Source organism: Symphalangus syndactylus, chromosome 3 (assembly GCF_028878055.3).
Source record: "Symphalangus syndactylus isolate Jambi chromosome 3, NHGRI_mSymSyn1-v2.1_pri, whole genome shotgun sequence".
NCBI lineage: Eukaryota > Metazoa > Chordata > Mammalia > Primates > Hylobatidae > Symphalangus > Symphalangus syndactylus.
Window position 1 is genome coordinate 49,554,409 of NC_072425.2, and position 25,902 is coordinate 49,580,310.

Sequence of the window (25,902 nt, forward strand, 5' to 3'; positions counted from 1 at the left end):
CATGCTCCTCCTCTTCTCCTGACCCCCTCCTGGTGGGCGCCCTTGGACTCCACCCAGAGGCTGGACCCTGTCCTGCCCGTGGCTTCACGTGGCATCTCTAGGCAGAGGGGCCACACCTGCTCCTGGCTCGCCAGCCCGGAGAGCCCACCGCCTGTTGGGCATCACCACTGGCGGTGTGAGGACCCTCTCTGCTTACCACATCCCAGGCGGGCCCACCTGCCCCACCCACCTCCCGCACCCACCGGCTCCCCATGTTGCCGATGGCCACTCCATCCTGCCAGGGACTTGGCGAGTTCTGAAGCCACTCTTGACCCCTCCCTTTCTCCCACCTCCACATCCAGCCTGTCGGGGAGCCAAAAAGCTGGCCCTGTCACTCCCCGCTACTCACTGCCCAGGTTTCAGACACCATCTCCCACCGAGTAAATGGCGTGTCCATGCACAGAATTTAGTATAAGATGAAGACATTGCCATCAGCGGGGAAAGGATGGTATCAGGAGTAAAACTGCTACAGAATAAGCTCCCCAGCCCTCTGCCTTTCCCCAGCACTGGCATCTGGAGCACAGCTAGTTCTGGGATCTGTGTGTTCTGAGAAGCCTCTAGCAGTTCCCCTGCTTGGGAGAGGCAGGGAGGCTGCAGCCACTCTGGGGAGATGCTGTATTACTTAGATAAATAAGGATTTAGCTTATAAAATTGAAGCTTCCCTCCTCCCAAAATGCAGAAGGCGTTTTCTGATCTTTCATTTAGAACTTCTTTTTCCTCAGTGGTTTGCAGATGGTCACACCCTGTCCAGCCCTGGCCACTCCCTCCCAGCACACCCACACCCCTGCCTGCAGGTCACTGCTTCAGGGCAGACTCCCCAGTCCTGTGGAGGGAGGAAGGGGAGCTGAGAGGATGCCGATCTTGCGAGGTGGGGGCGGGACCCAAGGCTCCAGCGCATCCCTGCGGACTTCATGCCTCCTTTCAGGCCAGGCCGTGGGGACCCCCTGCAGACTTCCATGCCTCCTTTCAGGCCAGGCTGTGGGGACCCCCCACGCATCTCCCTTGGCTGTGTCTGCCACAGGGAACCCTTTCCATGCCCAACGCAAAAGCAGGAAACCACAGGAGAGAAGGCTGGTAAAACTGGCCATACAGAAATCAAAAGCAGACTAACCAAAGTATCTCAATACACATGGTAAACTGAGGGAAGAAGTATTCGCAGCACACGAAAAAGCGAATTTCCTAACTTCTAAAGCTCTTCTACACATCAGTAAGGAAACGGCTGCCAGCTCAAGACACACGGGCAGGGACACACACGACACAGGGAACAGGATGGGAGGGGCTTTTCCACAGCGTAGCAGAAGCCCAGGTGCTCCCAACCATCTCCACAGCAGCCTGGGAAACACTCAAGGCTGACGCTCCCCATGCTGGTGACAGAGTGCGGAACAGGTAGAGGAAGGGAAAGGAAACTGGTATCACCTTTTTGGAGGACAGCCTGTCAAATATCCAAATTTATCAGCACCATAAGATAGGGTGAAAAAAATCAAAATAGAAAATTGACCCTGGAAACAGTATGGTAACCTAGAACTCTGATCTATCCATTCTGCCTCTAGATGTTTACCCAAAAGAATGCAAAGTAACAGCTGAGGAAATCCTGGATGCCATGTTCCTAGCAGTGCTCTCCTGGACAGCCAAGAGGCAGAGATAGCTGCATCCGCCAGCAGCCAAGCCAGTGCAGAAAGGCAACGCGGTCTGTGTGAACGGCAGGATGGTCCTCAGCCTTAGAAGGCAGAGATCCTACACTTTGGGAGGCCCAGGCAGGCGGATCACGAGGTCAGGAGTTCAAGACCAGCCTGGCCAACATGGTGAAACCCCGTCTCTACTAAAAATACAAAAATTAGCTGGGCATGGTGGCACACACCTGTAATCCCAGCTACTCGGGAGGCTGAGGCAGGAGAATCGCTTGAACCCGGGAGGCAGAGGCTGCAGTGAGCCAAGATCGCGCCACTGCACTCCAGCTTGGGCAGCAGAGCGAGACTCTGTCTCAAAAAAAAAAAAAAAAAAAACAAAAACAAACGGAGATTCTGAGCATGCCACAGCATGGAGGAACCTGGAAGACTTTATGTTAAACGAAATCAGCTAGACATAAAAGGACAAAGATTTTATGACTCCTCTCATATAAGCTCCCTAAAACAGGCAAGCCTCAGAGACAGGAAGCTGCATGGTGCTTCCCAGGGACCTGGGGGAGGGGAAGTGGGGCACGAGTGTTGAATGAGTCCCGTTTCATTGGGGAAGATGAAAAAGTTCTGCAGATGGTGGTGAGCTGCACAACAATGAAGATGCCGAGGCTGCTGAGCTGGGTCCTCACACATGGTTATACTGGTCAATCTTATGTGTATTCTGCTGTAATAAAAGCACTAAGATCGAAAAAGATTATATATCCTTTCTCAAGGAGCAGACACCCAGTTCTCCTGACCCCACTCCCTCCACTGCAGACCGCAGGGATCCACACTAGTGCGCACATCTAGGGCTTTCCCCGTGGATATGCCGGCGCCTGTGCGTGTGCAGGATGCGACAGCCAACAACCGCTGGGGCAGCTCAGAGGTTCACGTAAAGATATAAATGAAAGAGGAAACGGAGAGGGAGGAAAGGGAGAGAAAGAAGAGCAAGAAAGGGTTGGGGGGAGAGAGAGAGAGAGAAGAACGAAAGAAAAAAAGGAAAAGCCTGCGTGCAAGCAAGCACACACTCTTACCCTCGAGCCCGGGCCTGCTGTCCGCTTCACACTCACTCACCCAACAAAGTCAGCTGAAGTTTACAGAGGGGGAAATGCAAACACAGAGAGGCCGAATAATGTGCCCAAGGCTACACTGAGGCCATCTAGCAGGGCTGGGACTTGAACGAAGCCCACGGAAGGCCGGATGTCACCGCCTCTTGAGTTACAGCGTGTCCATGCGATGCAGCCATCGACACAGAGAAGCGAGCGTTATGTACATGCCAATCTAGACCCATGTGAACACTGTGCCTCCCTCCGTGTATAAAGCAGGGCCTGCACATGTGCTTTCCGGCGCCAGGGTGGAGACGGTAATCAACTTCATTATAGTGACTTGGGGAAGAGACTAGCTGAAAAGGCAGAGAAAACTTACTTTTTGTTTACATATTACCTATATTTGTTTGCATGTGTGATCTATGAGAAAAATAAGTTGTCGTTATCAAGTATGCAAAGGAAGACTCTTGTTTGCTCTAAGAGAGGGCTGCTGTTAAACGCTGCCCTGAAGGGAAGGAGGCCAGGCACCATCTGTAACTTTAAAAGGAGACAGCACCATCTGCGATCCTTGCACCGTAGTCAGCGTGGTGGTGCTTTTGTTTCTTATTCACAGGACTTATGTTCTACCATTGGACAGAATTTTCTAGAAAAAGTCCACTTACTATGGCTGGACGCATGTGCCCTGACATTTGTTATGGGCCATGACCCAGCTTTCCAAAGACCCATCCTCCATCTGCCAGGGCCCTGTGCTCATCATGGCTTTCCTCCTGTACGCAAGTCCTCGGCCTCAGCTGTGCTAAAACCAAGTTTCTGCAGTTGCTTCCTCCACAGCATTTAACTTAGTAAGGCAGATACAATCATCAAACTATAGTTCCTTCCCCGTAAATTATCTGTCTTTTCTTTACAACCCAACATAAACGCACACTTGTTCCGTTCCATCAGCAATCACTGAAACGGACTCCGGCCTAAGTTGGACTCCGGCTCCCTCCCCTCGGCCTCCCCCAGGCCCGGCCACCGGCTGCTGCAGGCTGAATGGAGGTAGAGGGAAGCTGCAGCTCCCCCCGGACCCCTCTTCGTCATAGAGGGCAGGTTTTCTGTCCCTCTGAGTTATGCCATAATTCACGTTCTTCCTGAGCCTCCCTCCCTAAACATAACTGCTGCTGAAGTCCCTGGGGACTTAAATCATAGGGTCAGAATGCGGAAACCCCAGGGATCACAGGTGAAGAGTGTGGTATCTTAGCCAGAGAGGGCTTCCTTGACTCCTGCCTTTCAGAGCTCGCCACGAGCGTCCAATCCAGTCTTCAGGACACGCACTTCTGTCAGACCTCGTGTGGCAAGGGAGGACTATGAGAGCAGAAAGGAACTTTCTGGAACTCAGGACTCTTAGCAGCGAGTTAGGTTCTGACCACGGGCAGCTTCAGCACACTACCCACACCCCGCTGGCAAAAGCACCTCCTCGGCTGAGCTTTAAAGTGGCGGACAGATTCCACAAAGGCCCAGGCTGAAAGAAATTACAGGCAGAAGGAGCACAAAGAAAGCTTAAGAAAATGGAAACCGCAGGGTGCACACCCAGTTGCCTCTGTGCCCCAGACAAAGCCACAGATGAGCTGTCTGGGCAGGCGGCCCCAGGCAGGATCAGAGCTGGGCACTCCTCTCCCAGGTTGGGAGCCTGTGGGAGACTCAGAATGGACAGTCCCCCTGGGAGCAGCCCCAAGCCCGCCCCCAGGCCCCACTCAGCAGCGACTGCCAGGGTCAGGTAGGGGTGGCGGAGCAGCCAGACGCTGGGTGGGCCCAGGCGGGGGTGGGAGGCTCTGGTCTTTACAGCAGCTCCCCCTGGGCCCACCCCATTTAAGTCCTGGGGCTGAGAAGCCAAACCCTGACCTTGTTTTATCTCAACAAACACTGCAGGGACCGGACTGGTTCCTTGTAAGCTGTTGGGACTAGACAGAACTGTGTGGCCAGAGGTCTTTCTCTGCATTTCTGCATTTACCCCTGCACTGCCTCTCCCTACTAGTGTGTGCACACACACACACACACACACACACAGCCTTGAACAGGCTTCTGGTGCCATCAGCAACTCTCTCAGGCCACACCCTGGTGACCGAAGCTCTCAGCCTTTCTTCTCTTCTGGATCTATGTGAGAACCACGAGGCTTCAACCCCCTTTTCCCACCCCCAGCCCCAAGAGTGGCTTCTCAGGCTGGGCCTCCCATGGGGGCTGTTGGGGTAGGGTGCACACATGCACACGTGCCAAGTTGGTCTTGGGACATCTGTGGCTTTATGGTGGCTCCTTTCCACCCCAGGCTTGGCTGCCGGCCTTTCTCACACCGTCTGGTTATCCGACTGGAACAGAATGCCTATCAGGTGATCAGTCTCCCAGACAGCAGGGAGGGTGGGAAGAGATCTATAAAACCCTGCCACTGAATAGTCACAACCGGCCTCTCCTCACTTCCACCTTATAAACCTCCAGAGCCCAAGCAGTGAGACCAAGGTCACTGTCCTGCTGGGAACGACCCTGGGAGGTCCAGGCAGCCCTTTCAACGTCCAGGCCCCCCAAACCTCTTGGGTGGCCACCATCTCCGTGCCCCTATACAGAGTGCCTGTCATGGCTGGGCCCTGCACAGAGCGAGCCTGCAGTGGCTCAGCCCAAGGCACCAAGTAACCAAAGAGCCACCACACTTTAATGTCAACCCCTGACAAAGTGCCAGGAAACACCCCGCTTCTTCTGGGGAATGGGGTGTGGTGGGCCCTGTGCACCCAGAGTTCTGCTTGGAAGGAGCATCCCAGGACAGACTGTGGCCCCTTGCCGGGTGGGACTGTCTTGCCAAGGAGCCCTCCTTCCCTGCCAGCATCTCCCCTCACCCCAACCCATGACCCACACAAGTCCTCTGCTGGCCCCATCTACAGAACAAGGAGGTGCTTGGTCTAGAACTTGAACTCTAAACAAACTGTCCCTTGAAAGCGGCCCTTGGCCTTGCTTTCAGCTGCTCTGTGGGTCACAGCTGCCTTTGGCGAGGTCACTGCGGCACAGCTCCCTCCCCTCGGCCTCCCCCAGGCCCGGCCACCGGCTGCTGCAGGCTGAATGGAGGTAGAGGGAAGCTGCAGCTCCCCCCGGACCCCTCTTCGTCATAGAGGGCAGGTTTTCTGTCAGGCCTGTCTTGGGTATGGCTGGCCTCCCTCCATGCTGCAGACAAAGTCACCTTGCCTAGGATGGAGGCTATTATTTCAATATTTTGGTTTGAAATTCCAATAAATGCTTTAAAATCCTTTAATCCTCAAAAGGAAGCTGAGCTGAGACCTGACCGTCTTCCCTGGTATTTCCTTCCTGTATCCTCCCTCGCCCCACTTTTTGCCTTTGTCCAGCCAGAATTCCTTGCCCTTATCCCCTGGCTGTGGCCCAGAGCCCCGGGCTGGGGAGGTCCTCCTGTCCCCTCAACCCCAGCAGGGAGGCGAGGGCTGCCTTTCTAGGCTGGCCCCAGGGTGCTGGCGAGGCCTGCAGGCGACCAAGTGCAGAGTGTGGTCACTGCTGCTTCCTCCCATCGAGGGGGGGCCGTCTGGGCTGGGGTCACCCTCAGATGCCCTGGCTACCTCCCCTCCTGCAGCAGGCCCTGGGCCCGGGCCCAGCCACAGGTTGGTGCAGCCTATGTTCAGACAGCTGGAGGCAGCAGCAGGGGACACTGGTTTCAAACGTGCTGGCCTCTGGAGAAGTGCCCTGCACTGGGCTGCCCGGCTCCTGCAGGCTGAAACACTGGCATCTCCATGGCCTCGGGGGAAGGACTGGACCTGGCAGCCATTTGTGCTCCTGGAGGACAGTGGCAATTAACCCATTAACTTGCTGCCTCTCCCCGATCTCTTATTAAACCTGGCAAACCCAGTTAACTGTTCGTAACTACCACTCGGGGGACAGATGGCCCTGTGACGTTGCTAGTGGCTGCAGGCCACAGGGGCCAGGGTGACGTGTTATGGCCTCTGCCCTCCAGCCCCTCAGTGGCCCTTCGGTGCTGTTTAGCCCCACACAGCCTCAGGGCACAGCCATGGGGCTCCCCCACCCCGTGGCATCTCCAAGTCATTTTGGAGCCTAAGCAAGCCCCATGTGAGCAGGTGTTTCTTGGCTTCTACCTAGACACAGAGCTCATGTGTCTTGTGGGGACCCTCCAGTCCTGGGTCCGTCTGCTCAGTGGAGGCGTTGGCTTGTTGGTAAAGAAGGTTGTTCCTATCAATTTATTTCTTACAGCCTGTTTCGGGGTGGGGGGAGCTAATATCTTCACATCTGATTAACTGAGAACCTGTGACAGGTCCCACCCATGGGTCGGCCACGGGGGAGCTGCTGAGCTGAGGCCGGGAAACAGCACTTAACTGGCGGATTCAAGTTCAGGTTTCCATGCTTTCCAAAGCAGCCCGTGCCCCCACCCAACCTGCCCTTCCATCAGACTGGATTAGGAGTGAAGGCCCAGGGGGGCTTCTCAAGTCTTGGCTGCTGAGTGTGACAAGACAGTGTCCCCAAGAGTGCCTGGACAGGGAGGCCTCAGCAGATGTCAACGAAGGGCCCACAGCTGGGGAGGCATTGTGGCGTGGAGGAAAGCTCCGAGCCATGTGGACCTGCATTCAAACCCTGCCACTTGGCAGGTGAATCCACAGTAGGAACTCAGGTTCCTCAGCACACCCACATCCTGCTCTTCCAGACAGCCCATCTTCATCCAGAACTACTGTGTCCCGTGCAGACACCCCTGCTCTCCGAAGGCGCTATGGCTGGGCTAAGGCAGTGAGCTTTCTAGCCTCAGTCCTGTCACACGCCCTTTGATCTGAGCTAGTTTCTGATGTGATACTTCACTTAAAAATGGAAGAGTACTGGTAACATCTGTCTACTGACCCCGAGACCCCGGTTTGCTCTCAGGCTGGAATCTAGAGGCCTCTCTGCCAGGCCCTGGGTGGAGGTTCTCTCAAGTCTCTTAGGAGATGCCAGAGGAGCAGCTGGCAGAACCCATTCAGAGTCAGCTGAGGCATGGGTGAAGGACGCCGGCGAGGGCAGTCGCAGAGCCTTGGCGAGCCTCCTGCCTGGACAGAGCGGAGGAGCTGCTCTCCGGCTTCCTCCCTCCTTCACCTCCAGGGGCAGCCCCAGGAAGGGCAGGGTGCCCCCCAGGTCTGGAGGCAGCAAAGGCCGACTCCTGGCAGGACCTCGGCCAAAGCTGTGACACCAGTGTCCGATTCTGATGAGGTCCACCAATTTTATGCCATCCACTGGCCAGATCCCCGGTGGTCAAAGCAAGTCACAAGACCCGGTGACTCACAGGAGCCAGGGGATTAGTGGTCTTTGTGCAGAACCCCACCTATTCAGCAGTTCAGCTTTGCTTTAGTGGTTTCTAAAGAAGATAAAGCATGGCTTTCACTTTTTGGATAAGCAAGGTCACCCCAAACCACTGGGCCGGTGAGCTGCCCGCAGCTCTTGAGAGCTCCAGGTGCCAAGCATCTGCACATAGTGGGAGTGGGAGCCTCACAGGGTAGCGCGGCCGGTGCTCCCACGGTCCTTCCCGGCTCTGCCTCAGTGAAAGCCAAACACACTTAGAAAGCGCAAAGAGAGAGAGAGGCCGGGCGCAGTGGTTCACGCCTATAATCCCAGCACTTTGGGAGGCCGAGGCAGGTGGATCACCCTGAGGTCGGGAGTTCGAGACCAGCCTGACCAACGTGGTGAAACCCCATCTCCACTAAAAATACAAAATTAGCTGGGCATGGTGGTAGGAGCCTGTAATCCCAGCTACTCGGGAGGCTGGGGCAGGAGAATCACTTGAACCCGGGAGGTGGAGGTTGCAGTGTACAGAGATCGTGTCATTACATTCCAGCCTGGGCAACAAGAGTGAAACTCTGTCAAAAAAAAAAAAAAAAAAAAAGAGACAGACAAAAAAAAAAAGGCAGCAGCACACACAGAGAAAGCATCGTTCATTCTAAGTCTCCACAGGAAGCTGCAGTCGTGTATTTATTCAAACATAACAGTCAAGTTCCGAGTTGTCCTCCACGATGGCACAGCCAGCTATCCAGTCCCACACAAAGGCATGTGACAGCAGAGAGCAAATCCTAAGAACGTTCTGGAATCAGTCACTGGGACAACAGAGTTCTGGAGACCAAGGCCTCCCAGTCCAAAGCTTCTGACGAGATCCCTGGTAGAGCCCCACTTCACCCCAAACAGGCCAGAATTTGTGGTACCCCCTGGAGCCAGGCAGAGGAGACTGTGGGTGTGTTGAGGTGCACTCAGGCTCAGCCCAGCTTGGCACGGGGCCCATGGCTGCACCCGTTCCTACAGCCTTCTCCAGGCATTTTCAAACATTCTGCCCCATGGACAGTGCCAAGGAAGCTCAGTGCCCAGCTTCTGTCTATACCCTAAACCTTGTGGAGAAAGAAAAATCACACCACCAGACTCCCACGATGCCTGAATATGCCCAGGCTCTCCATTTTATCGGAAGAGAGTGCCCCACACGCAGCCAAATTTCTTTTGTTTTCAGGCTTCTAAGAGAACACTACCTTGAAAACAACAGAGAAACCAGTGAGGTGGGGGGGGGGGGGGTGAACACCAGAATGTGGAGAGTACCTTTTTCTTGTGTGTGTTTTTTTTTTTTTTTTTTTTTTTTTTTTTGAGATGGAGTCTTGCTCTGTTGCCCAGGCTGGAGTGCAGTGGCGCAATCTCGGCTCACTGCAACCGCCACCTCCCGGGTTCAAGCGATTCTCCTGCCTCAGCCTCCCAAGTAGCTGGGATTACAGGCGCCCGCCATCACGCCCGACTAATTTTTTGTATTTTAGTAGAGACGGAGTTTCACCATGTTGGCCAGGATGGTCTCGAACTCCTGACCTCGTGATCCACCCGCCTCAGCCTCCCAAAGTGCTCGGATTATAGGCATGAGCCACCGCACCTGGCCTTTATTAATTTTAAACAGTATGAAATTCAGAAGCAAACACGTATACAAAAAAAACCGTCACATTTATTAATAATATATCTTAGATTCTCATCCCGTTCTTTTAAATGGCACCCACTGGTCTCGTACAGAGGAGCTGTGTGACTTTCTGGAATTACAGAAATATCCACATCCAGCCATGTGCTGAGCAGACCAATGTAAAATGTTCAGCAGGTTTTCCAATGTCTCTTGGATATATTTAGTCATCTGTGCAGAAGAACTCAAAACCCCAGAGCAGCTCCACTCCAGATCCAGGGCAGGAGGCAGCCTCCAGGGAGGGAGGCTGCGTTTACGAGAATCTGCCTTTTGTGTGTGCCTGGCTGGGACCAGCCTCTGGGAAAGAGAAGCACCAAGACGTGAACAGGGCTGTGGGCTGATGGCTTTAGCAGCCACATAATCCCTCCTTTGATGTCCAAGGTCAGTTCGAGCCTGGTCCCCCAGGCTAGGAGGAGACGAATGAAAGAATCTCGCTGTGGTCTTTCCTGCAAAGGAAACAGCAGTAACACTGATTACCCAGTCACCGGGAGGAATTCTTGTGAGCGCGCACCTCTGTGTGCCTTTGCTCTCCACTTTCAAGAGAGGACTTTAATCGCAGGACAAGGAGGAGACCCAGGCCCATTTCACAGTCTCAGGGACGAGTCACAGTGAGCCGTGTGATGCTGGCCTGCTCACACGTGGCTGTGACACCAGCAGGTCGTACTCAGGCTTTGCGTACACAATAGCTGCTAGGAGTACCCATTTCAGACCTGCACCCACTCTAACTGCTCTCAGAAAGTCTCAGCTCACCTTGCCGTGGGAGAGCTGGGCCCTGCCTCCCTCACACATGGGGGGCAAATGCCCCCCTGCTGGCACTGTGTCCCGCCTTCAGGCCTGGGAGCTCTTAACTTTCTGCCAACAGGGTTTTCGGAGTCTACAAACCCCCACGCCGCAGGAGCACATACAGATGACTGGCACCGTGCTGCCGCCGGGCCGGGGTGGCCGCGGGCCTGTCTGCCGTGAGTGGGAGCCCCAGCTCTCCTGAGCCTCGGGCACTTACAGACATGAAGGCTTTTTGCTCAAGGGCTCGACTCCTGTTCCTGCTGAACTGAGCCAGTGTGTAAAATGAGAACTGATATCAGCTCAGTAGGCACCGGAGGGCGGGTCCAATCGACAGCCCGGAGAAGCAGCGCCTCAGCTGGGAGCTCCGTGGGCACCGTCCGCTGGCGCAGGAGACGCGGAGGCCTGGACTGCAAATACAAGAAAGAGTTCACCGCGCCCAGAACAACAGGAGCTCCTCCGAAAGCCCCGCCCCGCCCCGCTCACAGCCATGAGCCACCACGATTTCACTCGACTTAGGTGATGCATTTGGTTTCAGTTTTTTCTAAGAATAATTTTTGCAACTTTCAATACATTTGACCTTTCAGACAGATGTCCGATTAGTGGATGTTTCTGTGGACAGACTTAAGGACTCAGTACATGGCTAGCATTCCTGGCAGGAGACAGTGCATCCTTGGGGCCAAGTGGTCTCTCATCCTCCAGGATCGCGTTCCGCACTCAAGCTGACTGTGCAGCAGCGGCCGGCCCGTCAGCAACGGCCTCTGCCCCAGCGGCTCCAACTTAACTGTCCCCATCTCACCTTCTCTTCAGGTGCAGAACTTAGCCACTGTGAACAAAGCGGAAACCAATCACTGTTCACCAATCAGCTAAGCTCTGCACCTTGTTAGAGAGGTCATCGCTGGGCATAAATAAAGGGACGGTGACCGGTGAGCATCTTCCTCAGCTGGTGGCTTCTTTTGTTTCCAAAGAAGAGCTACGAGATGCACCTGTTCTCCAATCTGCAGTGAGTGCGACCACAGTTTCTGGAGGAGCAGCCAAGGTCGTGGTTGCGTGGTAATCCCTGGCAATGTGATTTTAATCTTAAGTCACAAATCAGCATGCCAGGAACCCAAGCAGCCAGAGCACCTGAGAGCAGCGCCGCCCCATGCTGTCTGCGCGCACCGGGCTTCCGCGGGAGGACGCCGGCAACACTGCCGCCTTCACGCCTGTTATGCTAGCAAACAGGTGGAGTTTCTGTTTGTTGTTCGTTTATTTGGCATCCTAGAGGTATAGTTTTTTGAATCAAAGAGACTCCAGAGGTGACCATAAAAATGCCAGTGCAGCTTTGGAACTGAAGAAAAATGCAGGGACCGGCCATGCAACACACACAATTGCTAAAGGCAGCTGTCCTTGCTATTAGTTTACTGCCTCTAACTCTTGGAGACAAGATCCCCTCTCTCCAGGCAGATTCTAGCTGCCCTGGGAAGCCTTTGGGGACTCTCAAGTCAGGAGGTCCCCCTGCTGGAAGGGGCCCTGGGAGCAATCCCGGCCACTGTTCCTCACAGGGACTGGTTGGGGGGCAGGCTTGCAACCCCTGGATGCATCTGGAGGGGTGGGGACAGGATCGAAGATGTTGGAGAGGGGGGAAAGGGGAGACTTGTGACCAAGATGACTCCTTTGCCTGCTTGGGCAAAAATCCCACATAAAGAGTGGCGAGGGGTGTGCCCTGCAGTGCTGCTCCAAAACCTGCACCGAAGGGAATGATGAAAGGACTAGCTGGCCTTGTAGTTTCACACACTTTAACACGAACGCCACGAAATAACAAAACGAAAGAGAAACACCATTTACACTGATTACTATTATGAGGCCGGCAGTGAGGTAAGTGCGCAGTCTGTGTGCCGCCGGCCCATCCTGGAGCGGAGCCGGGTCATGTCTGTAGCAGGCGTTTCACTACGAGATGCTCAGTCCCGTTTCCCTTTCCTGGCACACATGGTTCCTGACTCTTCTGGAAGAATATGATCATGCTTCGGAAAAACTTTTTATTTCTTTTCATTATTAGAGTTCTTTCAGATAAATAAGCTACTTAAACACGTTACACAGAAATGGTTTTCATAAGCACAAAACATTAGAAGAAAACTCAATGTTCAAAACTGAGTGATGAATATCAACACCAAATATTCAATATCCATGAAAAATTAGAGAAGCTATAACATGAAAAATGCTTCAGATTTGATAGTTTTTTTAAAGAGACAAAATTAGACATCCCTATTAATATCATATAAAACACTGAAGAAAAATGGAGCAGACAGAGAAATGATGATGACTGTTAGAGAAAAAAATCTCACAGCTGTCCTAACAAAACCTTATGTACTACTGCTAGGTTGCTTTAATAGTGTAGAAACCCATACTGAGCAACTAACTTCTAGGAAGTAAATGTAACAGGTTAATTCCAGGCACAATTAACAGAGGAAGTGATTTAAGTAATCTAGGACTCACTCCAATATAAGCCAGGGGAGAAATTCCGCTCCAACACAACAAAGCAAAAAGTAGGACCTGCCCTCAAGACACAAGGTCATGGAGGGCATATGCCACGTGTGCTGCGTGCGCTGTGTGCGCGCGGGTGCTCTATGTGGTGCATGCGCTGTGTGCGCCGCGTGTGCTCTGTGTGGTGCATGCGCTGTGTGTGCTGCGTGTGCCGTGGGTGCTGTGTGGTGCGTGCACTGTGTGTGCCACGTGTGCTGTGTGGTGCGTGCTGCATGTGCTCTGTGTGGTGCACACGCTGTGTGTGGTGTGTGTGCTGCATGCAGTGTGTGCACTACATGTGCATGTGCTGTGTGTGCTGCGTGTGCCGCGGGTGCTCTGTGTGGTGCATGCACTGTGTGTGCTGCGTGTGCCCTGTGTGGTGCATGCACTGTGTGTGCTGCGTGTGCCGCGGGTGCTCTGTGTGGTGTGTGCGCTGGGTGTGGTGTGTGCACTGTGTCACAGGTGCTCCATGTGGTGTGCGCGCTGTGTGTGCCACGTGTGCTCTGTGTGGTGCATGCACTGTGTGTGCCACGTGTGCTCTGGTGCATGCGCTGGGTGTGGTGTGTACACTGTGTGCCACAGGTGCTCTGTGTGGTGTGCGCACTGTACGTGCTGCATGCAGTGTGCGCGCTACATGTGGTGCATGTGCTGTGTGCTATGTGTGCTGTGTGTGCCCTGTGTGGTGCATGCGCTGTGTGTGCTGTGTGTTGTGTGCACTGTGTGCTGCGTGTGCTCTGTGTGGTGCGTGCACCATGTGTGCTGCATGCACTGTGTGTGCCGCGGGTGCTGTGTGGTGCGTGCACTGTGTGGGGTGTGTGTGCCATGTGTGCTCTGGTGCGTACACTGTAGTGTGTGCTGTGTGCCGCGGGTGCTCTGTGTGGTGCCTGCACTGTGTGTGGTGTGTGCCACGTGTGCTCTCTGTGGTGCGTGCGCTGTGTGTGGTGTGTGTGCTGCGGGTGCTCCGGGTGCTCTGTGTGGCATGTGCACTATGTGTGCTGTGTGGGCTGCGTATGCTGTGTGTGTGCTGTGTATGCCGCAGGTGCTGCGTGTGCTCTGTGTGGTGCATGTGCTGTGTGTGGTGTGTGTGCTGCATGTGCCGTGTGTGCTCTGTGTGGTGTGTGTGCCACGCGTGCTCTGCGTGGTACATGCACCGTGTGCTGTGTAGTGCGTGCACTCTGTGGTGTATGTGCTGCGTGTGCCGCGTGCACTGTGTGCTGCGGGTGCTCCAGGTGCTCTGCAGTGCGTGCGCTGTGTGTGGCGTGCTCCGTGTGCCGCGTGTGCTCTGCGTGGTGTGTGTGCTGCGTGCTCTGCGTGGTGCGTGTGCTGTGTGTGGTATGCTGCGTGTGCCGTGTGCTCTTCATGGTGTGTGCGCTGTGTGTGGTGTGTGCCATGTGTGCTCTGTGTGGTGCATGTGCTGTGTGGTGTGTGTGCTGCATGTGCCACGTGTGCTCTGTGTGCTGCATGTGCCATGTGCTGCAGGTGCTCCAGGTGCTCTGTGCGGTGTGTGTGCTGTGTGTGCCGCATGTGCTCTGTGTGGTGCGTGCGGTGTGTGTGTGCTGTGTGTGCCACGTGTGCTCTGCGCGGTGTGCGCTGTGTGCTGCGAGTGTTCTGTGTGGCGCATGCGCTGTGTGCTGCAGGTGCTCTGTGCTGTGTGTGCCACGTGTGCTCTGCGTGGTGTGTGTGCTGCGGGTGCTCTGTGTGGTGCGTGTGCTGTGTGTGCCGCATGTGCTCTGTGTGGTGCATGCACTGTGTGTGGTGTGTGTGCTGTGTGCTCTTTGTGGTGCGTGCGCTGTGTGGTGTGTGTGTGCTGCATGCAGTGTGTGTGCTACGTGTGGTGCATGTGCTGTGTGTGCTGCGTGTGCCTGGAGAGCCTCCTGCCAGCCCATGACCAGGCGTGGACAGCCCAAGGAACCTCCAGTTCACACATGGCTAGAAGAAAACATCTGCTTGCAGAAGCAAGGCTTTGGAGTCACACGGCCGCTTAAACTCCTATGTCAGCCGTGACCTTGAAGACTGGACCAGCGCTTCTGCCAGGCTTCCCATTCCATCTCTAAACCTACTCAAGATGTTCCCCCACAATTTTTGTTCCTACAGATTATAAAACCTGAAGTGGCCAAAATAGTGCCAAGGAGCGCCGCTGTGCCTCCAGGTGGACAGTTTCTGCTTCCTGGTGACTGCCACAGCCAGGCAAGGTGCTCCAGGGACCCTGGGCTCCCATACCAGCCCAGCACCCACTTGGCCAGTTACTCTCCAGGCCCCGGGCCAGGGAGCCGACTACTGATGCTGCGGGTAGTCTTGGCTAACCATTCGGCTTACTGATTTAGTTGGCTCCTAAGAGGAGTATCTGGTTAGAACTAAATGACAGAAAGCAAAGGGAGAGAATCACCTCGTTAAAATAACATTTCAGCCACCACCTGGGCTGAGGACCTATCCATCTGCTCCTTGGTCCGCTCGAAGCACCTGCGGGCGAGCTGCTGCTGTCTGGCGTCCTCACTCACCATCAGCTCCCCGTAGAGGTACACACCCATGGCCTGCAGGGCACAGAGGCCAAAGGGCATCAGGCGAAGGCGTGGGCACCCACACATGCACACATGAGCTCAGTCTGTGCTTGTTCCACACACTTGCAGTCTAGAAACTGCAAAGACCCCAGAGAAGACAGAGGCCGTGCGCTGACTGTGCTTTTGGAAGCTGCAGTCTGCAATCCCTGTCTCTTCCTTGTTCTCAAAACCCCAAGGAATCCTCAGCTCCCAATTCTCTACACAGACTCTGACGATTTCACTGGTGACAGAACGATGAGCGGGCATTCCCACCACGATGGCCGTGTCAGGAACGCTCTGAACAGACAGAGATGGTTCCCAGAATTACCACGCGGAGAGCCTGTGTGGCATTACAGAGACGCGGGACTCTTGACCCGCAAAGTGTGTCCCTAGGAGTAGCTGGTCTGAGCTCACCCAGGAAGTCCTTCACCTGCCAGGGAAGCGAAGAGCACAGCAGGCAGCAGCCGCAACAGAGACACATCACGATGCCTGCAGAGACGCCCGCCCCACCCGCACCCTTTCCTCCACAGCCCTGCACCGCAGCCCGCACCGGCTCTGCTGCTTGGGAACAATGCCGCAAACACTCACATTTGCATTTTTCCTGTATTTTTAAAATAGCCAAGGACGTTCTGGAAGACCCAAGGGCCTGCTCTGGATCTGCCTACTCTCTTGTGCCAGGCTTAGTTTTGCCATCAGTTACATTCTGCTGGAGCAAACTAAAAGAAGGGTCTCATTGACATCGCAAGAGCAAAACTTCGTAGTTAAGGGTTCAAAAGTGCTTTCCCCAAAAAGCCCAGACATGGTGATCCTTATTTGTCAAAGATCACGATTCTAAATATACTGCAGTGAATTCTGGTCTTTAGAATAGACCTTAAAGTTGCTCTTAAATTTTGTCCTTATACTCCTGTATGTTTTTCCAGACACCTCTTGCTCTGCTGTGCAAATGTGACATTTCTTCTGGTACAAACGCATGTACTTTTCTTTGTGGGAATAATGAGGCCTCAGGCCTCACTGGCTGGCTGTCCCCCACACTGAGACCCTATCAAAAGTCCTTTTGTTTGCCTCACTCCCACTCTCCACCCCAGCTGGAAGGCAGCTCCATGCTGTCACCCACAGTGCTTGGCAGGCCACTCGTTCAGAGGCAGAGGGGGTGGAGAGTGGGGAAATGGGGAGGGCGTGGGAGGCTGTGACGTGTTACAGGACACACCTGTTGGTGACCTGACACACTGCGGACATCAGAGGCGGCCGATGAAGGTCTCCCCAGATCCGCTCCCGCATGCGCACTGCCTGTGAGCTCCTAGGAAGGTGACTGCTGTCCCTGGTGAACAGTGAGAAAAGCTCTCACAGGAAGGAAACTCGCCTAGTGCACCACGGCAGATGCAGTTACAGACCGAGACTGTCCTGTCGGGGCTCTCCCAGTCTGACTTGCACGTGTACTTTAAATAAGGGCCACTGAAATCAGGGATCTACCCCACGGCATCACCAAGGGACAAGCAGGGCCTAGCAGGTGCTGGAGACGCCGTGAAGTGTGAGCACGCAGCATCGGATGACGTGTGGGCCACGAGGCGGCACTGAAGGTGCTCAACTCAATCCTTCAAAGATACTGAGAGAGGAAAAAAGCGGCTCAGAAGAATCAGTGTTAGCCAAGATCCTACCAGTCCTTAAGAATCTCTGTAAGAGATTTAATTATTTGTTATGAAAGAGATACTGAGAACGTGGGTTCCTGTGTGAAGTGCAGGGACAGCCTTTACAGAATCCTCATCCGCTGAAAGATGACACCTACCTGATCTTCCTGAAGGAACCTCTCCACACTTTTGTAGGCTTTCGTGAACTTATGCTTAACAATGAGTTCACACCACCGATGGCGAACCTGGAGGAACAAGAGAGAGCCCAGTGAGCGACAAGCAGGCAGGCATCCCAGCCCACCGGGCCCAGTGACGGGCAGCCTCTGTATTCCAGAAAGCTGTGCTCTCAAATGGGCTGGCATTGTTGACACACTTAGTTTTACATTTTCTTTTATTTTTTTTACTTTTTATTTTCTTTGAGACAGAGACTCGCTCTGTCACCCAGGCTGGAGTGCAGTGGCGCGATCTGGCTCATTGCAATCTCCGTCTCCCGGGTTCAAGCGATTCTCCTGCCTCAGCCTCCCAAGTAGCTGGGATTACAGGCGCCTGCCATCACACCCCACTAATTTTTGTAGAGACGGGGTTTCACTATGTTGGCCAGGCTGGTCTCGATCTCCTGACCTCTTAAACAGCTCGCCCCAGCCTCTCAAAGTGCTGGGATTACAGGCGTGAGCCACCGTGCAGTCAGTTTACTTTTTAAAGAAAGAAACCACACTGCTAATTAGGGCTGTCAGTCAACTTTAGAGAGAAAAGCAGGTGTTTCTGTTGGGTGTTTCACTGTTTTAAACATGATTTTGCAAGATGACAGATACTAAATGCAAAGCATAACTAGGAAATTCAATGCACGTTCCGACCGGGCTGCTGGTGCTCCTTCCTCAGGGTGCTGTGAGGGTTCCCTTTCAAATCACCACTCTTTAAGCTCCTGCAGCAGATTTGGCTCAGTGCTGCTGATTTGTAACAAACACAGTAAGAGGCAGAGACACTGCTCTCTAATTCCCCGAAAGAGGCAGAGCACCCTTCTGAGAGTCTGGGGAAGGAGTAAGCCCAGGACACCCCTGAAGTGGATAGTTCCTACTGTGTATCCACATGCATTTAGGTTTGCACAACATTGAAAACAGACAAGCTAAAGGTGGATGCCGTTCTTTTAAAAGATACACTTTATTAAAAGTTCACCTGCAGGAATTGGGAAGGAACCCCCACTCCCACCCTCTTCGAACCTCCAGACACAGTGGAAGAGTCCGATGCCAGCCCTGGTCGCCCTATGGACACAGGCAGAACCACCTGCGCAACGTATTCCCCACATCCCGGAGCAGGCGGCATCGCTCTGTGCTGCAGGCACATGCTCTACAAGAAGATTCACCTGCCTTTTTCTACTGCATCAAAGCGCTCTCAGTTATACCAAGTCGACCATTTTATACTCCATTACTGAATCAACATTAGCCATACATGGAAGTGATTATGTGCATTTTAGAAGAGCCTCCTTCTATCACACCTTGTTTTTACTGACTGTGAAAGAGGGAGATACTCTACAGTAATATATTTGCGGCAATAATAAAATGTAAGCAATGTCAACATTTGGCGAGGGCCCCTGTAAATGACATCATTATCCACTGACCTAGCTGGATTTCTCCTTTAATCTACTCTCAATAGATTTACATGCAAACAGTTAAGACTGAAGGAGAGAAACCAATCTTTTGGAAAGAATCCTTCCCCCAGGCCACAGCGCCCTCTGAGAACGGGTGTTAACTCAGGAATTCCACTGGGCAGCCCTGGGTTCGCAGGCAGCCAGGCCCTTTGAAGTGCTGAAGCAGCATGCCTCTGGGAGGGGCTGATAGCCTCTGCCCTCAGAGCAAAAGGGAAGGAGGCTGGGACGACAAAATCTTTCCACCTTCAACAAAATGTGCTTTCCTTTACAGCCAACGGAAATTAACAACAGACTATACAAGAAAGAGTCCCTCCACCTCCCCAACAGAAAGAACAAGTGACCAGAGCTCAAAGAAGTTCGCTCACATGCCAGAGGGAGCCGCTAGAAGAAACTGCACCCAGCTGTGGAGAACCCAAACTGCCCGCTGGACGCCTCCATCCCTCATCTCTCTTCCAACTCACAGCCACCTACATGTGCCACCAAACTGCCAGGTCCACACACCAGCAGAGGTTCATCTGCTGTGAGCTTTGTGAAGATGGGCACCAGCTCCCCAAGGCGAAAGGGCCTTGCAGGCAAGCTGGTGTGGTCTGGCGAGATGTCCACATGGATGGGAGCGACAGCTGGGGACAGGAGCTGCTGCTCTCAGACTTGGGGAAAGAGCCTATTTTCTTAACTGCACAAAAGAAACCCTACTTGTGCCAGCTTTTAGGGAGGGTCCCGTGCGTGAGACCTGTCAGCTTCTAAGTGTTCTTTAAGTGTTCTAACAACCAACGCTTGTCTGATCTGACCACACTACACTTTTGGCAATGACTGTTGTCCCTCTAAAACTTGGAGGACATTATACAATTTAGATCTGATTGTGAGAATGGAGGGTTCACCTCTCCTTTTCTTTCCGTGCTTTCCTTCATCTTATTTACACACACAGAAACAACGAAGCATAAACTGGGGCTTATTTCCTAGTAGAACAAGGCCCTCGGTGGGGGTTGGAGGCAGCGGCAGCCCACAGCTGGTGCAGGTCCAGATGGCAGGTGGAAGAGGCTCTTTCACCGCGGATCTGAAGTCAGTATTTCCACTTTTCTTACTGTTAGAAATAGTTCACTGTCAAGATTAGTAAGAGACCCAGGCTTCTGACCCCTGGAGGCTAACAGCAACCAGGAAGGACGGACCAAGCCCAGTCTCCCACCCCCACTCCCTTTCCCACCCCATCAAGAGAAGATAAAAACAACAAGTCTTGTCATTATAAAGAGCTAAGTATATGTCAATATTTCAGCGACAGGATGCTGAGAAGACATCACAGAAATGCTGCGGGAGGCTGGGCAGGCCAGATAGTTCCTGCTCACGCGCAGTCTTCACTTCTCTTCGTTCCTTTGAGAAACAAAATCCTTATTTTTATCCCCCAAACTCTCAAGGACCCACAATTCACACACCATTCGTCACCACAGGGAGTGGGGATGACATCAGTCTCACTTAAGCCCAGCAGTATTTCCAAAGGAGCCCTGACAGAATATCTGTCTCCAGACCACCGAGGGGCTTCAAGGTCGTGAAAGATGCTCTGCCCTCCTGCATCAAGTTCCTCTGCAGCTGAGAAGGCAGGGAAGCCCTACGGGCCAGGGAGGTGGGGCCACAGAGTTCCACAGCATGCCACCAGAGGACAGCTGTCCAGTCTAGAGGTCTGCTCTTATTTCTTAATTTATTAACAAGGGTGGTCAACGTGTCTTTCTGTAATTTCCTCAGTCAGAATAAAAATAAACAGGGACAGCGCATGCTCCCAGGACGGTGCCTGGCACCAGCGGGCACTCCTGTCTCTTCCGGTCGCCAGCCACCCCACAGCATCCTGGCGGGGAGACCAGCCTCCCTGTGGACCCGGGCAGTTGTCTTCTCTGCACAATTAGGAAGGAGTTTGCTTTTCAGGGGTGAAAGCCACACTTCCTGGCTGCCTCTCTGCTCCCACCCTGTCTGGGATCCGGGGCAGTGCTGGAGGCTGGCCCAGGCTCCCCGAGAGCCACAGCACTGTGCTGTCCCGTGCCTAGGAAAGCAGATGCTGGCAGGAGGAACACAAAACCCAGGCTCCTGGGGAAGAGCCAGCTGTGGCCGCCTGCCACAAAGGACACAGAGGGCCGTCTGCAGGGGAGCAGCTGTGAGGGTCAGAGGGACCTACTAAGAGATAGTGTCCCCTCCCCCTCTCCTCCCCAGGCCTGGAAGGCGGCGGAAGAACCTGATCAGACCCTTCCCCAGCCACAAGCTACCCCCACAAGCCTAGACCTGCGCTGGAGATCTGAACTTTTAAATCTGAAATTATGATAAGGGCTTGGCTCCCTAGGAGACTAGACAAAGTCCAGCTGGGGACAGGGATGGGGGAAAAATGTAACTGTTTCATTTTAGACCCAACCAAATGGAGACTGATCAGCAAATGAATCACACCCCAAAACAAGTCAATTTCTATTTCTCAGCTTTTTAAAATCCTTTTTTCTAGATTAATATACAAAATACGGTAAGGCCTTCCCCTCATCCCTGTCGCCAGACTGCCTTCAGTCCCTACTGTGGAGGTGGCCACTGGGCCAGTGTGTTTTACACACACACACAATGTATTTTTCCTTTTCCTCCTAACAAAGATAACTTTATGGATTGCATTCCTCTGTACCCTGATAAAAATATATATTTACTTTATATAATTACATTGATATTTAATAGGATATCTTGACTTATGATTCCCATGAGTGCAGGAAGAGATTTCCCATTCCTTGTATTAATGGTTGCAGGGTAGTCTATGATACTACAAATAATTCTAAGATTAGCGAGACCCTGACAGTTAGACACAGTTTACGTCCTAACAGTAAAGACTAAAAACAATCTCTGATACAATGAAACACAAGGTGTGGGTCATCCCGTGCCCCGAGGGTATCTGTGTGCAACTTCCTAGATGTAGGGTGTCCAGATCAGTGTGTACATCTTCAATTTGAGAGGCTGCCAAATTGCCTTCCATGAGAGTGTAGCAATTTACACTCCTGCCAAAATCGATGTGAGACCCCACTTTCCTGTACCATCACCACCATTGAATTACCAAACTTTTGATAAGTGAAAAATGGTGTCCATGAGGTCCTTTAGTTTTTAATTAAGAGAGAACTTGAGGATGGGACTAATTAGAAAGGTGGGGACAGTATTATGGACACCAGCCAGGTACGGTGAAGTACCAGAGACCATGGAAGCGGTAGCTAGCTACCCACTGGCCTGAAGAGGTGGGAGGCTATTTCTGGAACAGAGAGAGCTAGAGGCCTGGGAGGGGCTGCCAGCCTGCAGAAGGAGCGGGAGAGCCCCCATCCCCATCGGGGCAGCTTAGGCATTCTATTACCAGTTGAGTATAGCTGTTTTCTTTTCTTTTTTTGTTTGTTTGAGGTAGGGTGTCGTTCTGTCATCCAGGTTGCAGTGGCTCACCACAGACTCCACCTCCCAGGCTCAAGCGATCCTCTGGCCTCAGCCTCCCAAGTAGCTAGGACTACAGGAATGTACCACCACACCCAGCTAATTTTTTTTTAATTACTTTTTGCAGAAATGGGGTCTCTTATTGTTGCCCAGGCTGGTCTCAAACTCCTGGGCTCAAGCCATCCTCCCACCTTAAGCTTCCCAAAGTGTTGGGATTATAGGTGTGAGCCACCATGACCGAGCATTTTTTTCATGTGCATAAAATCCTTTCCAGTAACTGTCTATTCATATTCTTTACCATGTTTTTCCTATTGGATCACTGGCTTTTTCTAGTTAATCTGTTGAGTGTTTTTGAGTACTAGGGAAATTAGCTCATCTCTGATGAAACTGCAGCTTTTTCCAGGTTTGTCAATCTGTCTGACTTTGTTCATGGTGGTTTTGCTTGTATTTCTTAATTGCATACAGTTATCTGGCTTCTCAGTTCTCTTCATTTATGTTTAATGTTTCATGGGTACATATGCCAAAAGTAATCAAATGGTACACTTTAAATATTCACATTTTATTGTATTTCTATTGTCAATATAGTTGAAAAATTTAATGACCGTTAAAACTGTGATTAAAATTCATGAAGTCACTCCAAATCCATGTCAGGAATCACCTGAGAGCCTAGAGTCAGCACATATTTCAGCCCTACACAGACCCAGACCCCAGACCCTGACCAAAGGGGCGAGGGAGGAAAATGATGAAGTAGGTGTGGGAGGGAAGGAGAGTGGGCAAGTAGAGAAAGAACAAGACGGGCAGGGCGCGGCGGCTCACGCCTGTAACCCCAGCACTTTGGGAGGCTGAGGCGGGCGGATCACGAGGTCAGGAGATCGTGACCATCCTGGCTAACACAGTGAAACCCCGTCTCTACTAAAAATAGAAAAAATTAGCCGGGCAAGGTGGCAGGTGCCTGTAGTCCCAGCTACTCAGGAGGCTGAGGCAGGAGAATGGCGTGAACCCCGGGGGCGCGGAGCCTGCAGAGCCGAGATCATGCCACTGCACTCCAGCCTGGGCGACAGCGAGACTCTGTCTCACAAAAAAAAAAAAAAAAAGAGAGAGAGAAAGAACAAGATGGCAGAAGGGAAACAGGGACAGGGCACGGAGAATGAGAACAGAGCTGCCTGTGGCAGTGAGCACAGGGTCCAAGACACCTGTAGCACCCGCACCTCTGCCCTGGTGCCAACCTCTCAAGCACCCGACACCTCACCTACCAAGGACATGCTTATCTCTTCCCTCTGCCACTGCCAGTGCTGACGCTGGGCAGCAGACAAGCAGGTGGCCTGGGAGGGGGAAGAGCAGGTGCGGCCTGGGCCTGGCTGGCCTCCTGACCTGCCGGAAGTGGGCGAGAGCTCACATATGAAATAAATCAGCACAGCTCTCGCAAGAAGAAGGGACATCTGGGTCTCTGGATCCTTTCCATGTCATCACAGTGAAGTTGACTTTTGCACAACACACAGGTGTGCACCCTTGAATATTTTAGTCCAATAAAAATTACTTTGGACATCTGCTGTTCAAAGTGTTCTGCTTATGGGACATGCTCAACAGAAACAATGAGAATGCCGCCCTCACTTAGCGTACAGGTGGGGGTAACACAGAGGTGCGATTTACACTGTTGGAAAGGGATTCAGCACTTTCCGGGTTTCCAAAGCCTCCATGAACACAGGGTAATGACAGCAAAGATTTTAGCGTTCTCCCAAGAGTGCTCCACACGACTGGTTCTTTGAGGTTGGGTGCAGGTGGGAGGGTCTTGGAATCTAGGGTGGGAAGAATGAAGGGCAGGTATGTGGAAGCCAATTCACATCAGGCACATATCTGGCAGTAGAGAATTAAAATCCTCAAGGAATCCAAGTAATGGTTCCAGGATTGTGGACCCTACCCCACTGACAGACTGCCACAGGGAGGACGGGGTATGTCTGTGGTACAGGCCTGAGCCACCTAGGAGGCCTGAGCAGACATGCAATCTGGGTATCCAAAAAGCACATGGAAGGAAGCACACACACAGGCGCTGGCTATGAGGATGGGGCTCACTGATTCCAAGCACATTCATGGCAGCCAACGGCATGACAGGCACTGGGAAATGGTGTGGGGCAGAGTGATGGTCAGTACAAACACGTATGCATATTTATGTGTGCATACGTATCCACAAAATGTGTATATGTAGAACATATAGACACACACTGAAATCAAAGTGTTATTTCCCAACGCTTTCCTTCGCTACAGGCAATGCAGTCTGATATTTTTATTCTTTGCTTTTTGTTTTTTGAGACCGAGTCTCACTCTGTTGCCAGGTTGGAGTACAGCGGCACGATCTTGGCTCACTACAACCTCTGCCTCCCGGGTTCATGCGATTCTCCTGCCTCAGCCTCCCGAGTAGCTAGCAACACAGACATGTGCTACCACGCCTGGCTAATTTTTTTGTATTTTTAGTAGAGATGGGGTTTCACCATGTTGGCCAGGCTGGTCTTGAACTCCTGACCTCAAATGGTCCACCCACCTCAGCCTCCCAAAGTGGTGGGATTACAGATGTGAGCCACCGCACCCGGCCTGCTGGGATTACAGGTGTGAGCCACCACGCCCGGCTTGCTGGGATTACAGGTGTGAGCCACCGCGCCCGGGCATACTGGGATTACAGGCGGGAGCCCCCGTGCCAGCTTGCTGGGATTACAGGCGGGAGCCACCGTGCCTGGCTTGCTGGGATTACAGGCGGGAGCCACTGCACTGGCCTCTTCTTTCCTTTTTTAAAATGCTGGCTGGTGACCTACTAGATGGATTTCATGACCCACTGTGTCTTGACTCCCTGACAGTGTGAAAACCTACATACAAGCTCGGCTTCTAGAGCCCGATGCTCCAGGCTGGACCCTTGTCGGCTCAGGCAAGCTGCTCTAACCAGGCCCCACTCCAGCTCCAGCTCCCCAAGATGGGGGTTAGAAGAGCGTCAACATGCAGGGAGGGCCACAGACAGGCTGGACTGGCACGAGGTAGGAGGTAGGAACCACATGGCTGAGAAAGAGCCTGGGCCAGGTCAGAGACTCACAGCAGGAGAGCAGAGGGAGCAGGGGAGTCCCAGGAGTAGTAAGGGCCTGGGAAGAGCTAGAGCTTTTCAGGCCATCTCCTGGGAGGGAGACCCAGGGACAGGCACTGGGGAATCTTGCAAACCATTTGTAAAGATGGCTCCCTTAGCCTTGCCCCAGCCTCAGCCCCAGCCAGACTCCACTTCTGCCTTTACAGGAAACTTATCACACACTACCCAAGAAGTTCCATGGAGCTGAACTCCGGAAGGCTCAGAAACACAGTGGAGGGAGAAGCTTGCTCTTCTGACTTCCTCCAATGCTAGAAAAATGGCACATGCCTAAGAGGGACACTTAGAAACCACATCTTGGATTTGGGACACAGGTCCCATGACAACGGGCATGTCTATGATATAACCATAATTTTAACTAGGATATGGTAAAGGGGCCTCCCCCTTATTTGATTGCTTTTTTCTTGGAAACAGGAAAGCTGCTGAAGGTTCCTCACAACTTGAACCACTCTAATCTCTTTTTTAAAATAATCTTTTTTAAGACGGAGTCTCACTCTGTCGCTCAGTCTGGAGTGCAATGGCATGATCATGGCACACTGCAGCTTCCAAATCCTGG

General features: G+C 52.8%; 3 protein-coding genes across 16 annotated transcripts in view; 1 reads left to right on the forward strand and 2 right to left on the reverse strand.

Annotated features, from left to right (window-relative positions):
* The window catches only part of FANCC (FA complementation group C), a 226,300-nt gene extending 223,893 nt beyond the window's left edge, over nt 1-2,407 (forward strand). For both annotated transcript variants that reach the window (XR_008656597.2, XR_010120015.1), the window contains exon 16: nt 1,590-2,407. The gene's annotated coding sequence lies outside the window, so the exon portion shown is untranslated. The remainder of the gene's footprint in view (nt 1-1,589) is intronic.
* AOPEP (aminopeptidase O (putative)) overlaps nt 1-25,902 on the reverse strand; it is a 395,241-nt gene that overhangs the window by 13,088 nt on the left and 356,251 nt on the right. For 6 of the 13 annotated variants that reach the window (XM_055271836.2, XM_055271832.2, XM_055271843.2 and 3 more), the window contains 2 exons: nt 17,319-17,405; nt 9,688-10,162 (listed from right to left, as the gene is read on the reverse strand). In XM_055271836.2, coding sequence (XP_055127811.1) covers nt 9,902-10,162; nt 17,319-17,405 — 348 coding nt within the window. In that variant the 3' untranslated portion in view covers nt 9,688-9,901. Of the gene's footprint in view, nt 1-9,687; nt 12,481-15,384; nt 15,530-15,863; nt 16,854-17,318; nt 17,406-25,902 lie in introns of those variants that run through there. The other 7 variants (XM_055271835.2, XM_055271837.2, XM_063636204.1 and 4 more) reach the window with 7 other exon arrangements.
* Nucleotides 9,688-15,378, reverse strand: LOC134736189 (histidine-rich protein PFHRP-II-like). The gene has a single exon (XM_063636222.1). It carries the CDS (start codon nt 14,739-14,741, stop codon nt 13,629-13,631), a length of 1,113 nt encoding a protein of 370 aa, XP_063492292.1. The 5' UTR covers nt 14,742-15,378; the 3' UTR covers nt 9,688-13,628.

Bases quoted from the DNA above. Each gene is read 5' to 3' on its own strand.
- LOC134736189 (XM_063636222.1), bottom strand. From the start codon at position 14,741: ATGCACCACACAGAGCACATGCGGCACACACAGCACACGCACCACACA.